Source organism: Falco cherrug, chromosome 1, assembly GCF_023634085.1.
Source record: "Falco cherrug isolate bFalChe1 chromosome 1, bFalChe1.pri, whole genome shotgun sequence".
NCBI lineage: Eukaryota > Metazoa > Chordata > Aves > Falconiformes > Falconidae > Falco > Falco cherrug.
In genome coordinates, this window is record NC_073697.1 from 123,679,171 (window position 1) to 123,692,584 (window position 13,414).

Here is a 13,414-nt window from a genome sequence, read left to right on the forward strand (position 1 = left end):
TAAAAGAAAAGCAGTTGTCTGGAGAAATGCACAGAGGCAAACCCACGAATGCAAGGTAAGCTTATAAAAGCATTAAGAAGATTTTAGGGGACAACAGAACATCTATGATTAGGAACACTGTAGCTTACCTGCTTGCCTTAAATCCTTTTAGTTTCTGTACAAAGAACGATTCAAGAACTTCTGCACATTGGTAAAAAGGGGAGTCACTCGGATTGTAGTAACGACAGTTATCAAAAATTTTGGTCATGTCTGCCACAAACTCCGTGACCTTTTTGTAGTAACGTTTCAGTATTCTTTCCTCCATGGTGGCAAGGTCTTTAAAGAAACCAGAGATCATTACAATGAGACATTTTCGTCCCCAACAGAAGTTCACGTTGTCGAGGTTACAGGAAACAAAGCCTGTCTGGGTTAGCTGCTTTTCCAGGAATGCTGCCTGTGACACGGTGACACCAGTAGGGCTCCTTCAGAACAAACACTTATGCATTAATACGTTGTGTACAGCTGCATTAAAATGTAAGTATCAAAACGACCTTGGAAAACTTGGGTCTTTTGCAGGAAGCTATTTGTTTTTTCAGAAGAAATTGGGGGTGGGTGGGTGGGGTGCAAGTCAGACAATCTGGATTCAGTTACTTGTACTTTATTTTCTTTACAGCTCTCACTGAGACCAAGAGTATAAAACCTTCCGATTATTTTTTATTTGAATTCATGACTTGCTTTGAATGAATTATCAATTTTCAAGGGCATATGCACATTGCCACATGGCACAGATGGAAGATTTCAAGTGCAGGATCATACAAAACGCTAGTGCTCTCATTCTTACTGATGTCTTAGACACACTGATGAGACCAGAATGGTGAAGTAAGCAGTAACTGTCCTATTTTAATGCAAATGTAAATTAAAGAGAGGAACGAGAACTGCCGATTATAAATATAGCTGTCTAAACGTACCGTGGCACTTTTAGCTGGAAAGAACAACGACCTGCCTTTGGAAAATGCCCTTAAAAGTGCCGATATTGAACCGCCAGCAGTGCCAGAATGTGTGAAAACAAGCGCAGACAGGCCTGCGTTACCCAGGGTGTTTTACGTATATTGTATACTTACAAGTGTATTTTCCTGCTAGTTAAGTTAGAAAGGGCTAAACGCACTTTTGTTTACTCCATTAAATCTTGATATGCTTAATTAGATTATTATTTGAGCCTTCCTTATAAATTTTAACCTATCAATTATGGAATAGAAGTTGTTTAGCCTTTTTATAACAGCACAATCCTGAACTTTGGAACAGAAAAGGACACAATTCCTAAGCAAATTATTATTTTCAGTCAGCATACCACGATTTTGTCAAAATATTGAAGTTAACGTCCCTATCTCTGGTATCAGTAAGGAGCAGGTGGGAAGGCTCAAATGATACACTAGGTCTCATTTAGACAGATGACAAGGTATTGGTTCAGTAGCTGGAAGGAAAGGAGTAACATTTAGTGACACCATTTCGGGCAGGAGGCAGATTTTCCCAAGACGTTTCACATTCCAAGCGTTTATCGAGCTTACTCCTAGCTACCGGGCAAGGTCTAGGAAGATCAGGGTAAACCAGTGTAAAGCTGCAGTGCTTCCCGCTTCCGCCCCCCTGCCCCCCCCCCCCCCCCTTGAATCAATTGTTATTCATTAGCTTTAAAGACAAATTACATGCAATCCAAAATCTAGTATACTATCTAGTCAGATGGAAATAACTTTAAGCTCCACCTTAAGCTGCGTGTCACACAACTCTATGAGCACCACTTCCTCCTCAAACCACAGAGTACATACTCCACACTTGTAGGAGGAACTGATGCACAAAGGCAGAAAAAATCCAAAGCAAAACATGGTAGATTTATCCTCTTGAAATAATTTTAAACCAGGAATTCTATCCTACTGCTGCACTGAATTTCACATTTTGTATGTTAGACTGACAGTATTTAGGGTTAAAGAGCCAGCCTAGAGGTAGATATGTTAAATATATAGATAAACCTGCTAAATATATCAGTGAGAAATCACATTGTTTCATCTGCCTCACTGCAAAACCTGTGTATTTTGCAAAACACATCTTTAAAGATCTCTGGATGCAAATGGTCAGCAGGTAATTCATTTGATATTCAAAAACCTAAATCCACCCACTCACGCTGTTGCTCAGAAACACTCACCCATTGGCTCTTTAATAACACCATAATAATCTGGTGCATCATTGGGATCTACCGGTTCTAGGAATGGCCATGCCATTTTGTGAGCCTGTCAGGAAAACAAATAACACAAAACAAAACAATTATGTTACATTAGCACTATTTAATAGCTAAATATTTTCATTATACTTTTATCTGTTGGAGTTGAACTTAAGGAAAAGCGCAGTGTTAGGTAACTAGTTCTCATCTATGAGTGGGGAAAGCTTAAGGCTTGGTGCCAGTGGCCGAGTAGTTGGTTGGGCTTCAAACCAGGAAACAACGTGAAGTTTGGGCTGAACAGGGTACTGTGCTGAACAGGCGGCACGGAAAAGCAAGTAATGAATTTACGGAGAGTGCCTGGCACTTCACACCTAGAAACTGGCCACTGTTTTCACTTTCAAGGACTCTAAAATTAATTTCCTTTCATAACATCTGCAAAATATAAGACAAAGCAAAATATTACCCTTTGAGGATTTCTGTTACCACACAATTATTTTACCAAAATTCTTCACAGCTGTAGCAGAAAAGGCAAAGGTACTAGAAGAGAACTCAAAGCCTCCCCCAGATATGCCCTGTACAGTAAAGCACTCCGTTTTGCTGCAGTCCTTATTCTCACCTGTAAGGAACGCAGCACTCTTCTTAAACCTTCATAATCTTTATCAGTTAGTGGACTGAGCACAGTCATGGCATCTTCTGTGGACTGACATTGTGGACACACATATTCATCAATGAGATCTGCCTCACTTTGTAAAATGCCAACACAGCGCCCATGATACCAGTTCTGACATCGGTCGCAGCCAATGTAAAATCTGCAAATCCAAAAAGATGTTAGTGACTTGATCTACTTAATTCAAAGGTCACATTTAAACACATAAACCTGCAATCTCCTGCACACAAGCAGATACTTGGCATGATTAAATACAAGCGTAACATGACAAATTCTAATTACACTACTCAAACTGCTTTTGTATTTACAAACAGGCTAAATTACAGACCATTTCAAAATTAGTTCCTAAATTTTATACTACACACTTTCAAGCAATCAAGACTTCAAAAATAATTCCTCTGCTTTAGAGTTGAAAGGAACAGTGTAATGCCAGAAGTCTCACCCAACCAGTATTCCAAAACAATTCAAGATACATTTTGCACAAACTGCGCTACAACTAGGACTCTTGTTTCACTCTGTACAAACATTTTTCATAAGGAAGCTTCAGTCTTGTAGCTGAATACAGAAGGGGTATTTCTATGACAAGGCCTTACAGTAAAAGATACCAACCGTATACCCCCATACTAAAATTATGCTTTCTATCCAGATCAGATTAAAACACACACACACACAAAATCCGCTAAATACTACATTTGTCTTTTAATCTGTCTAACCATCCCTTGTTAAAGACAGAAAAAGAAGTAATCCCAAATTAAAGTACAAGGCGTTTAGAAAAAACAAAAACAAACCAAAAAACCCCAACCAAAACCAAAACCCAATACATTTTGACCACCCTGAAAATTTCTCTTTTCCTAAACATTTACTGTATAGACACATTTTGGAGAGGAAGACAATTACTGAAAAGCAATTTGTATTACGAATGAATACAACATATGCAGAGTAACTTTTTTTTTTCTTTTTTTTTTTTTTTTCTTTGCAAGGAACAGGTAACCACAGTCAGAGCAGTTTGCTACCTAAACATTAAATAAGAGGTTCTTATCAGAACTCACTGTGACTCATCATAAGGTGTTCTGCAGATACAGTACAATTCCTCACTGCTGCCCTCTTGTGCCCGTTTACAATCATTACAGATGTACACATCCATTTTCTTAGCCTCCTTTTCTGTGATGCCAACACATTCTCCATGATACCAGTTAGTACAAAGATCACAGCCAATATAGAACCTAAAAGTATTCACAATGAAAATGACAATGTAATTGTCATTTCAAATGGCATGGCACTTTTCCCTGCATTTCTCTCTGATGCGCTTTCTTGCTGCCCTGCGTCAGTTATCTGTCTCGGTTTCACTGCTTCCTAGCATTCTGTCCTTACAGACTAACATCTCATGCTGCAGCTGTACTGTCAGTAAGGTCACTGGGGTCAATTTTAAATTGACATTTCATTAAAATGCACAACAATATGTAACCAGACTTTGACAAAACTGGGCTCAAAATGTATGTCTCCAACGTGTGTGTGAAAAACTGTAAAAGGCACAAAAAGACAAGGCCAAAGAAAAAGATTTACATTTTCAAAACCGTAGCTCAAAGGCCACTGAAACATTTCCTTTAAGATTTGAAAATGTAGGTCTCAGTTAATTTAAAAAACAAAAGCAAAGCGCAAACACCAACTAGGAGTTACAAGTATACTACGAAGAACATGCATACCAGCCATGTGTAGGATACATATTGGTATAACATGATATGAAAGAAAATGGGGCCAGGACATGGTTGTCATACTTGTATTTTTTTTTTTTTTTTTTTGAGGGGGCGCATACTGAAAACCAGATAATTAAACTACTCAAAATTGCAACAAATTGGAACGTGGACTATTCTGCAGAAAATAATGTCTACTCTCAGACACAGCTATGTGACGGAACCAGATATGGTATGACACAAAGTGAAGGGAACCAGGTACGGAATCGTATGAATGGGACCTTGCACAGAATGATGTGACAAAACTGTAAAATATTATGCAAGGATGTTTGTCATTTTGTGTATGGATATCTCAAAACATACCTATGACTAGTGACAATCAACCAGATGGGCGAAGTTACACATCCATTCTCTCTGCCTAAGCAAAAGCAAGCTGACTCAGAACCTTGATCTTCCCGGATTTTGGCGACCATCCCCACCTGCCACGCGCTGCCGTATGAGTTACTGCCATCCTAGTTCAGCCTGCCAGCACCCCCTGGACACTGCACACTAGCAACAGGACAGGAGCTAGCACATGTTCCACAAAACAAGCATCTCTAATTTCTTGGGTCCGTGCATACACTCTGGTACTCAGATCCTGCCTTTTCTCTTAATTTTCAGTCAAACAAATCCTAAAAATAAAATAATAAAAATAATAACAGATGACGCAACCCGTAAAGAATAGATAGATATAGCTCCTTCTGACAACTACCAACAATGATTCAGCCTGCCTCCTCTTCCCACGAAAGACTGTGTCTCTCTGCCCCTGGTGATGCGGAAGCACATTTACGTCTAGGTGTAGGTGCTAAACCTTGCCACTAGAATGTGGAACAGGTGTCACGTTATGTCACTTCACAAGTAAGTCAGAATCTAAGTAGGAATCTTCAAAAGACACCCTTCCTGGCCATCCCTGGAAACGTTATGAGCAAATCCCTACCTATAACCCTGGAGTATCACAAATGAAAACCAAACATAAAGGGATTTCCAATAAAATACACAACACGGAATGACTTTTGAGGATTTACTACATCCTAAAAAATGCATAGGGTATTCATAATATACCACTAATTAGCTTTTCAAGCAGCACATCTATCTTTTTCTGAAGTAGAAAAGAGACACTGGCACAAAGAGAAGCATCTGATGCCTATGCATATATATATATTTGAAAATAATAAAAAAAAAAATGTTTGCCAGAAAACTGTTTTAAAACTTGACTAATCCCTTTCCAGATAGTGGAAGGATAATGTAGTTCAGTAGCACAGTCATCATTTATAAGAACATAAAATTCAGGATTCACAAAAAGCAAAGCAGCAGAACTGAATCGTATTGCTAAGGATACCAAGTCATTAAGATTTCATTTTCTTCAATTTTTGTTCTGTGCATTTAAGCATAGCTCTCGATTCAGGCTACCAAAACTCCCTCTATAACCACATTTTTCATTGGCTTACTCAAACGCCCACCAAAAAGAGTCTGTCTGACAATCAAAGCCTTTTGCTCACAGAATTTGTTCATCTCCTCTCATTTTTGTGACCGTTCTATCGCTTACTAACAACAGAAGCAGTAATACACAGACCTTTATTCGGTGTCACAACAAAATGAGAACAGGGGATCCTCCTGAGTCTACTGGATTATGGGAAGTCTAACAACGTTATTAAGCGTGACTGGTGACGTCCCTTAGAAGTAACACCGGGGCACCCCAGTCTGCTGTGTCTACAGAAACGGCAGCACAGAGAGCAGTCCGATTTCCCACACTGAAGTAACGGTGTCATGGTCAGAGCTACTGAACAACCAAGATCAAAAAACCCTGAAGATCTCAACTTCATATATATAAAAAAAAAATTAAACACCACAAAAGGCTAGAAGGAACCTCAAGAGATCCTCTAGTCCTGACCCTAAGCTTGGAACGAAGAACCATTACTGGAGTGAAAGCACTACTCCACCTCTGTGGTTTCTTTCTGTTATCAGCATTTAAACCACCACCAAATGGCATCAATTAACACTTTTTGGTGTTGTTACTCGTTGAGCAGGTACATACTCACTTGCAATTGGTCTGAAGTCAAATTTACTTTACATACACAGCTATCAGATGTTAACCATTACCAGCTACTGGATGTTAGTCACTTCTAGCTTAAGCAGGAACGTGTAACGCTATCTCCCTGCGATCCACAGAATCTTCCACTCCACCACTTACTAAGTTTCTTCACAAGCTTCGTACGTAATATAAATATTTTCTCTCGTTCACAGTCAGAATCAAACTACAGAGAACTGCAGTTTTCACTTTGTCAAATGCTTACATATTCATTATTTTATCAACCCTGGGATGTAAATTACAACACATGGAAACCATTTCTACCTGAAACATTGTCCAAAGTGAACTGCAGCCCAGTACCTTCGAACCCCCTTTACTGGCTACTGACTTACAAAAAAGTCATTTATCAGAAGACGGTACCAAAGCTATTTCTAAAGAACACCAGCTGCTTGTTCACGAGAAATTGCTCAAACCCAATTGTCACTTGCTTCTGAGGCAGAGGCAAAACGGCAAAAGAAAGAATAACAGAGCGGAGGAAAAAAAAAAAAAAAAAAAAAAAAAGAGTATGTGCATGTGAGACAGAAAGGTCATACAATGGGAACATGCAAACAAGTAGAAATATAAATCACATACATTAATAGTATAAATCAAGTATGTTAATAGTTTTGTAACTGCTAGTGGAAAAGAGAGACTTTATTCTTTATACCTTAATGATCATTGCAATAACACCTGATACTCTTATCTCCAATTCTAGAACTACCTTGCACTAACAGCTAAATGCTAAACCTAAAGCTAAGGATACAGAGGAAAAGGCTGCGGCATTCACTACTCACTTAGACTCATCGTAAGGCGTTTTACAGATGCAGTAAAGCTTTGTGTCCTTCTTTGTTTCCTTTGAGGTAGTAGAAATCATTTTCTTTTTCTTGGACTTGGAAGCTGACGAATCTTTCTCCTCATCTCGCTTTCTCTTCTGGGAGGATACTGGCATTGGGACTGTGGTGGAGGAGGAGGAGACGACGCTGGCTGCGTGTTGCTGTGGTGGTGGTGGTGGCAGTGGTGGCGGCGGCGGTGGCGGTGCAGCGGCGGCTGCCGCGGCTGCAGCGGCTGCCGCGGCTGCAGCAGCTGCAGCTGCCTGGGCTTTTTCTTTTTCTTTCTTAATTTTAGTCAAGTCTTTCTTTAGCTCCTCCTGAAGCATATTAAATGAATAAATAGAGAGGAAGGCACTTCATATGATTATTCCAGGACAGGCTTAAAATCTAGACATTAAAGCACGGGGACGTATCAAAAGAAAATAATTAGAGCCATTTAAACACACAAATCTTTCAACGTGCCTAGCCTACAATTCACACAACATTAAGGGATGACACACTTGGCCTACTGTGGCCCACTGGCTGTAATTTATCAGAAGCTGTTTTAGAAAACAAGGTAGTTTCAGTCCAGGTGAAAAACAAGCACTATAAAAGGCCTTAAATCTAGCTTCGCAGAGACCCAGGTATCTACAACCAGAACTTCTTCCTGTATGTTTGCTTAAAATCTCACTGAGCAAACGGGTAAAGATTAACACAGATATATTCTCCCCAGCTTAAAATCAAATCAGTCTTTGAGAATAACTGTCCTTACCTGCACTTCAATTTGTAGATCCTTGTCCAGAAGGGCTCTTTTTTTCAATATTTCAGCTTTCAGCTGTTCTTTATGCTTGAAAAGTAGAGCTGAGAGCTTAGTAGCATTCTGTTTACTACGCTTCTGTTCTACACTCTCTTCTCGCTTTCGTTTCTTAGCTGCCTGTTTTTCTTCTTTGTCTATCTTATCCAGAATATATTTCATCACTTGGTTGCACACAATCATTCTGGGAAGAAATAAAGAAAAAGTACATTGTGCCGAGCTGCCTATTTATCCCCAGCTGAGATTGCAGAATCATTTCATTCTCCAGCCTCTGCAAGTTGCAAGCTAAATTATCACATTTCCTAAGATGTACAAGGCAAATTTAGTAACACACATTGTTCCCACTCATACTTTTTTACCAGACCACCACTGGGAGAGATCAAATCCCTAGTTAGGCTCAAGCGGCCAGTCCCAATTTCATTGAACTGGTCCGAGTATAACTGTTCCTCCCCTTCCCCTATAAAACTCCCAACAAAGCTTAGGCTTTAGTACAACGAGAGACATTTCCACTCAGTTCAGTTTTTACAAACAAGTTTGAAAGAGCTGGATTTTGTTTATGCTCGTGTAGGATGAAAGCAAGTTGGAAGCCTGTGAACTCTCCTAAAACATACGTTTCCACTCTCCAGTGACCACCAAATATTACTAAGCTTTTGTGCTTTGGCATAAGGACTGACATGTTTTTCAGTGTATAGAATTCACAATAAAGCAGTTGCCAATTTCTTCACTGATGACAACTCAAGATTAATTTCTCATCCGCTTGTTGTACACTCAACCACAAATCTCTTTTCCTGCTCACTTGTTCTGCAATTCACTTATTTTGCTTTACATTTCAATTAGAAAATGAATGTATTTTTGTTCTTCTGAACTTCCTTTTCCCTTCCCATTCTATTTCAAACCCACTAGAAACTAAATGCTTCTTGTTGCCAGAGTGACCATGAAAAATAACTCCTGTTGACATACAAGCTGGAAGCAAGCAACAAAATAGCAATGGGCAGGACAACCAGCTGCTGCTGGCTCTGTAATCTTAGACTCAGACATACTGTCTTTTGATAGACATCTGTATTTCGATGACATATGAAACATCCTAGTGGTTTTGGAGGGCCGAGGGCCATACCACTTTGTTTACTTTGCTCTTTTTACCTGCACTACATCTACTTGATTTAGTCTGTTTTTTCACCAGGTAGGACACCCAAATTACATTTTTGGAGAAGAAAAAAACCCACCCAAACTACCAGCGACATAGAAAAACAGCTGTACTGCTTCTTCTTCTTCTTATTATTATTAATTATATTGGACTTCTGTCGGTCTAAATACCGATTTGGCTGTCTGACACCACTACATTAAGAGTATATCACAATACATCTTACTCTGTGCAACTGTGAACGTTAAGCAAGTAGCACCTACTAATATTTTTGTAATCAACTAAGCTTGTACTCTGATTTGATGACCAAAATTTTATAAAAGCCACTATTCTTTTTCTTACTGACAATACACACAATTATGATTATCCAACTGAAGCAACTGCACGAGTGAAAAGGGGTCAAAATAACCCCAAGACAAACGACAAACACTCCAAATTTGTGTGTAGCAGCTTTAAGCGTAAAATCTAGTTTGTCAAACAGAACTGCCTTCCAACTCTTAAATTTATTCTGTAGAGTGGGATGTACAGCAGGTAAGAATGGAAATAAACTGCCATGATAAAGAACAAACAAAACCCAGGCTTTTTTGCAACAGAACAATTAAATCTCCATTCTACCCTTCTTTTAAGGATGGTTTTGGTTTTTACCTTAAACTTAAAATCTGTGCCCAGCTTCACACACATGCAATACATTTAACTTTAAAAACATGTAATCAAAAGAAAATCGAGAATACACAGAATTCAATTACTTTAAGAACACGGTTATAAAAAGTTACTTTTGAGTGTTACTTTAAGCAATTTTAAAATAGCAAAATTTCTTTAAGGGGCTTTTTGTTTTTTTATAAACCAGTGTTTTATTACACCATTATAAGATGTTATAAATGCAAAACTTTCACATCTAAAGATGCACTATGATGCACATTCACCTCTGATTTTCTTCCCTCTCAGCTGGAGTCAGTGTCTTCTTTTGTTTCAAGTGTTCTATGACAGCATTCTGTTTCATAACCACCTGTAGGATGATACAGAATCCAAAATAAAATATGAAAAATTTAGCCAGTATTTCATAATATTACTGGGAGAACCAGGACATTTCCAAAGTTAAAGAAAAAGTTAGTGTTATTTATTTCAGTAAGTGACAAAATAGAACTGGTTTTATCAGGGGCAGTGCTTGTTTAAGGCAATTATCTGAGAATTGAAAATGAAATTGAAAACTAACACCATTCTCCCTCCCACACACAGTAGGATATTTTGCTTATGTTGAGTTGAAACCTAGGGACTAAATGTAAATTGACAGTATTTCTTCAGTGACTGTTTTTTTTTTATTTTAAAAAATGGTCAGAGTCTATTTTTTTTTTATATATATATATATATATATGTATTTTTTTTAAGCCCTGCAGCCATCCAACAGCATTACATTTCAGATACCTCTTTGAAACCTCAGTTTCCTACAGCAGGCAATGAAAGTACTGTACATGTGTTCTGAACGTCAGCTCTCCTATCTATAACCTATCTTTCCTGAACTGAGAATGAAGATGTATTGTCCCAGCAGCTAGTGGTAAGTTGAATTCAAGGCGCCAGAAGACTGCAAACATGGTACAATTGACCTGATGTGCTGAATTAACTCAGAATATTTAATGAAATTGCCAAAATGCAATCGTGCACTAACTTTGAAAGAATCAAATTAACTGCCTATCAAATGTATTAACATTGTTAACAAGAACAGGCATTTAAAATGAGATTTGTTTCATTCATTAAGTTTTAATTTCCTTCTGTTAACTTTACCTGTTTCTGGATAATGTCACTTTGATTAGAAGCCTGAAGGGTGTGCTCACGTTTAATTTCTATCTGTTGCTGTTTTTTCTTCTGTTGCTGCTCCCTGAGCTGCTGAACTCTCTGCAGCTGCTCCTGAACACTAGCTGCTTGAACTGTTACCACATTCTGAATCTGGTGAGCCTGTACTGGGCTAGTTTGTTGGATCTGAATAGGTAACTGAAGCTTGATCTGCTGGGGCACACTGCCTTGTTGGGCTTGTATCTGAGCCACAACATGTGACTGAAGCTGAGAGAGAACTTGAACTTGTTGCTGAAGCTGAGGCACTGTAATAACTTTTGTTGGAGGCTGCTGAAGTTGCAGCTGAGGACGAGTTGGGGATTGCACAGGAACCTGATTTAAACTCTGAGTAGTTGGAAGGGTTGAGACAGAAGTCTGAACCTGAGGCTGTGATTGCTGCAGCTGAGCTTGAATTTGTATGGGAGCATGGGGCTGCATCTGACTCTGCTGTTGGGTTGTAGTCTGCACCTGAGCTGGCGGCTGAGGCTGGGCTTGGGACTGGCATTGTGGGAGGACTGCCGTCTGCGGCTGGCTCGGGACTTGCACTGGAGACTGCCCTTGCGCCTGGGTCTGTGCCGGAGACTGAACTGGAGATTTAGATGTCTGTGCTTCGGGTGTGACTGGAGAGTCAACAGACGCCAAAGTCTGAGGCTCAGGCTGGGGCTGGGTTTCAGACTGCGATGCCGGCGGAGCTGCCGGTGGCTGGGCCAGTGGCGCAGGCTGGGTGCTCTGATTCTGCACTTGAGGCTGGGCTTGCTGCTGACTCTGAGGCTGCAGCTGAACTGGCGGCAGCGCTGATGTTGGCTGTGCCTGTAGAGCTTGCTTCTGTTCCCCTGTAGCTGTGAAGGAGAAAAAACAAGTATTCCATTCATTTCAAATGACGTGTCTACGAGCCTTACTAATTTAAACCTTTTAGAACTACTGTAAAGCTCTAGACAGAAATTCAAGAGATTTCTAAGTTTATAATACACTTCCAACAGATTTACTGTAATAACAGACCATCTCCAACTCCAAAAAAACTCCCATGCTACTGAAATTGAAGCTTTTTATCTGCTGAACAGAACAATGCTTACCCGAGGTTGAAGTAGAAACTGTTGTGGTAGTTGTGCTAGCTGTAGTAGCAGCTGCTGATAGTGGGGTGAAAAGAAATCTCTGAATTGTACCATTTGGCATAGCTGCTTGCATAAGCTGTTGTCCTGGACCAGGTATTACAGTCACACCCTGAGGGATTAATTGTAATTGACCAGTAGTTTGACCTTGTCCCTGAATTACCACAGTTAATCCTTGACTGCCACCCTAAAAAAAAAGTTAATATTGATGCATTAGTGATAAAATTCTTAAACAGACTTTGCGGAAAATCAGAAGATTTAGCGTTTTGGATTTCAGAATTCAATACTTTCACCACTTTGCACATTCCTAAAATCCAAAACTAACATCTGAGACCCTGAAATAATAAAATACCCTTTCAACAATTCTATCATCAACAGATTACTGGGTTGGAGGTAGTTACACGTATTTTCATCCAAACGTTGACAAGAAACCCTAGCCAGAAAGCAGCTAAAATACATTATCTTCGTTCCTAGAATTTACAAGCAATAGAGAGCATGGACAGTTTTAGACACACTATTAATTACTTTCTGAAGAATCCCAATAGTTTGTGCAAAAGTTCTCTGCGTTCAAAACATTTCCTTACCACATATCAGATCCTGCCTACCTGTGAGCTCTCATGACTGGCTGCTCAGCCTGTAACATATTGTGAATTTCGGTTGCTTAAGCTGACACTTAGGCAGCTCATGACATCACTCTCAACTCAAGTGACGGAGAAGGCAGAGTATTATCCCAACACATAGATGCGTAATTCCACATTTTGTGAACCCACTGAACAGAGTAAGGTCCCTACAAAAATCCTTCTAAGTCTTCTGGTGTGAAAACAAACTCTCTGAGAGTCTTGTTCCACATAGCAAAATCTTATCTGGCAACAAGCAGCTTGTACATAACAATCATTTACATATATTATTTATAATTTGAAGAATAGCTGTTGTGGTAACTCACAGAAGTCTATTTTTACGCTATGCTTGACTCTAAAGTATTTTTTGCTGACAGACCTTCACGATCTAAGCAGAAGCTCTAAGAACTTTTTCTTCCTCCAGTTCCAGATACCGTAATTTTT

At 39.4% G+C, this 13,414-nt stretch overlaps 1 protein-coding gene across 20 annotated transcripts in view; it reads right to left on the minus strand.

Annotated features, from left to right (window-relative positions):
• BPTF (bromodomain PHD finger transcription factor) overlaps positions 1-13,414 on the minus strand; it is a 56,692-nt gene that overhangs the window by 2,826 nt on the left and 40,452 nt on the right. For 12 of the 20 annotated variants that reach the window (XM_055727237.1, XM_055727244.1, XM_055727217.1 and 9 more), the window contains 9 exons: positions 12,318-12,540; positions 11,197-12,083; positions 10,341-10,423; positions 8,235-8,460; positions 7,448-7,800; positions 3,905-4,078; positions 2,805-2,997; positions 2,174-2,258; positions 129-315 (listed from right to left, as the gene is read on the minus strand). In XM_055727237.1, the coding sequence (XP_055583212.1) occupies positions 129-315; positions 2,174-2,258; positions 2,805-2,997; positions 3,905-4,078; positions 7,448-7,800; positions 8,235-8,460; positions 10,341-10,423; positions 11,197-12,083; positions 12,318-12,540 (2,411 nt within the window). The remainder of the gene's footprint in view (positions 1-128; positions 316-2,173; positions 2,259-2,804; positions 2,998-3,904; positions 4,079-7,447; positions 7,801-8,234; positions 8,461-10,340; positions 10,424-11,196; positions 12,084-12,317; positions 12,541-13,414) is intronic. The other 8 variants (XM_055727209.1, XM_055727229.1, XM_055727256.1 and 5 more) reach the window with 4 other exon arrangements.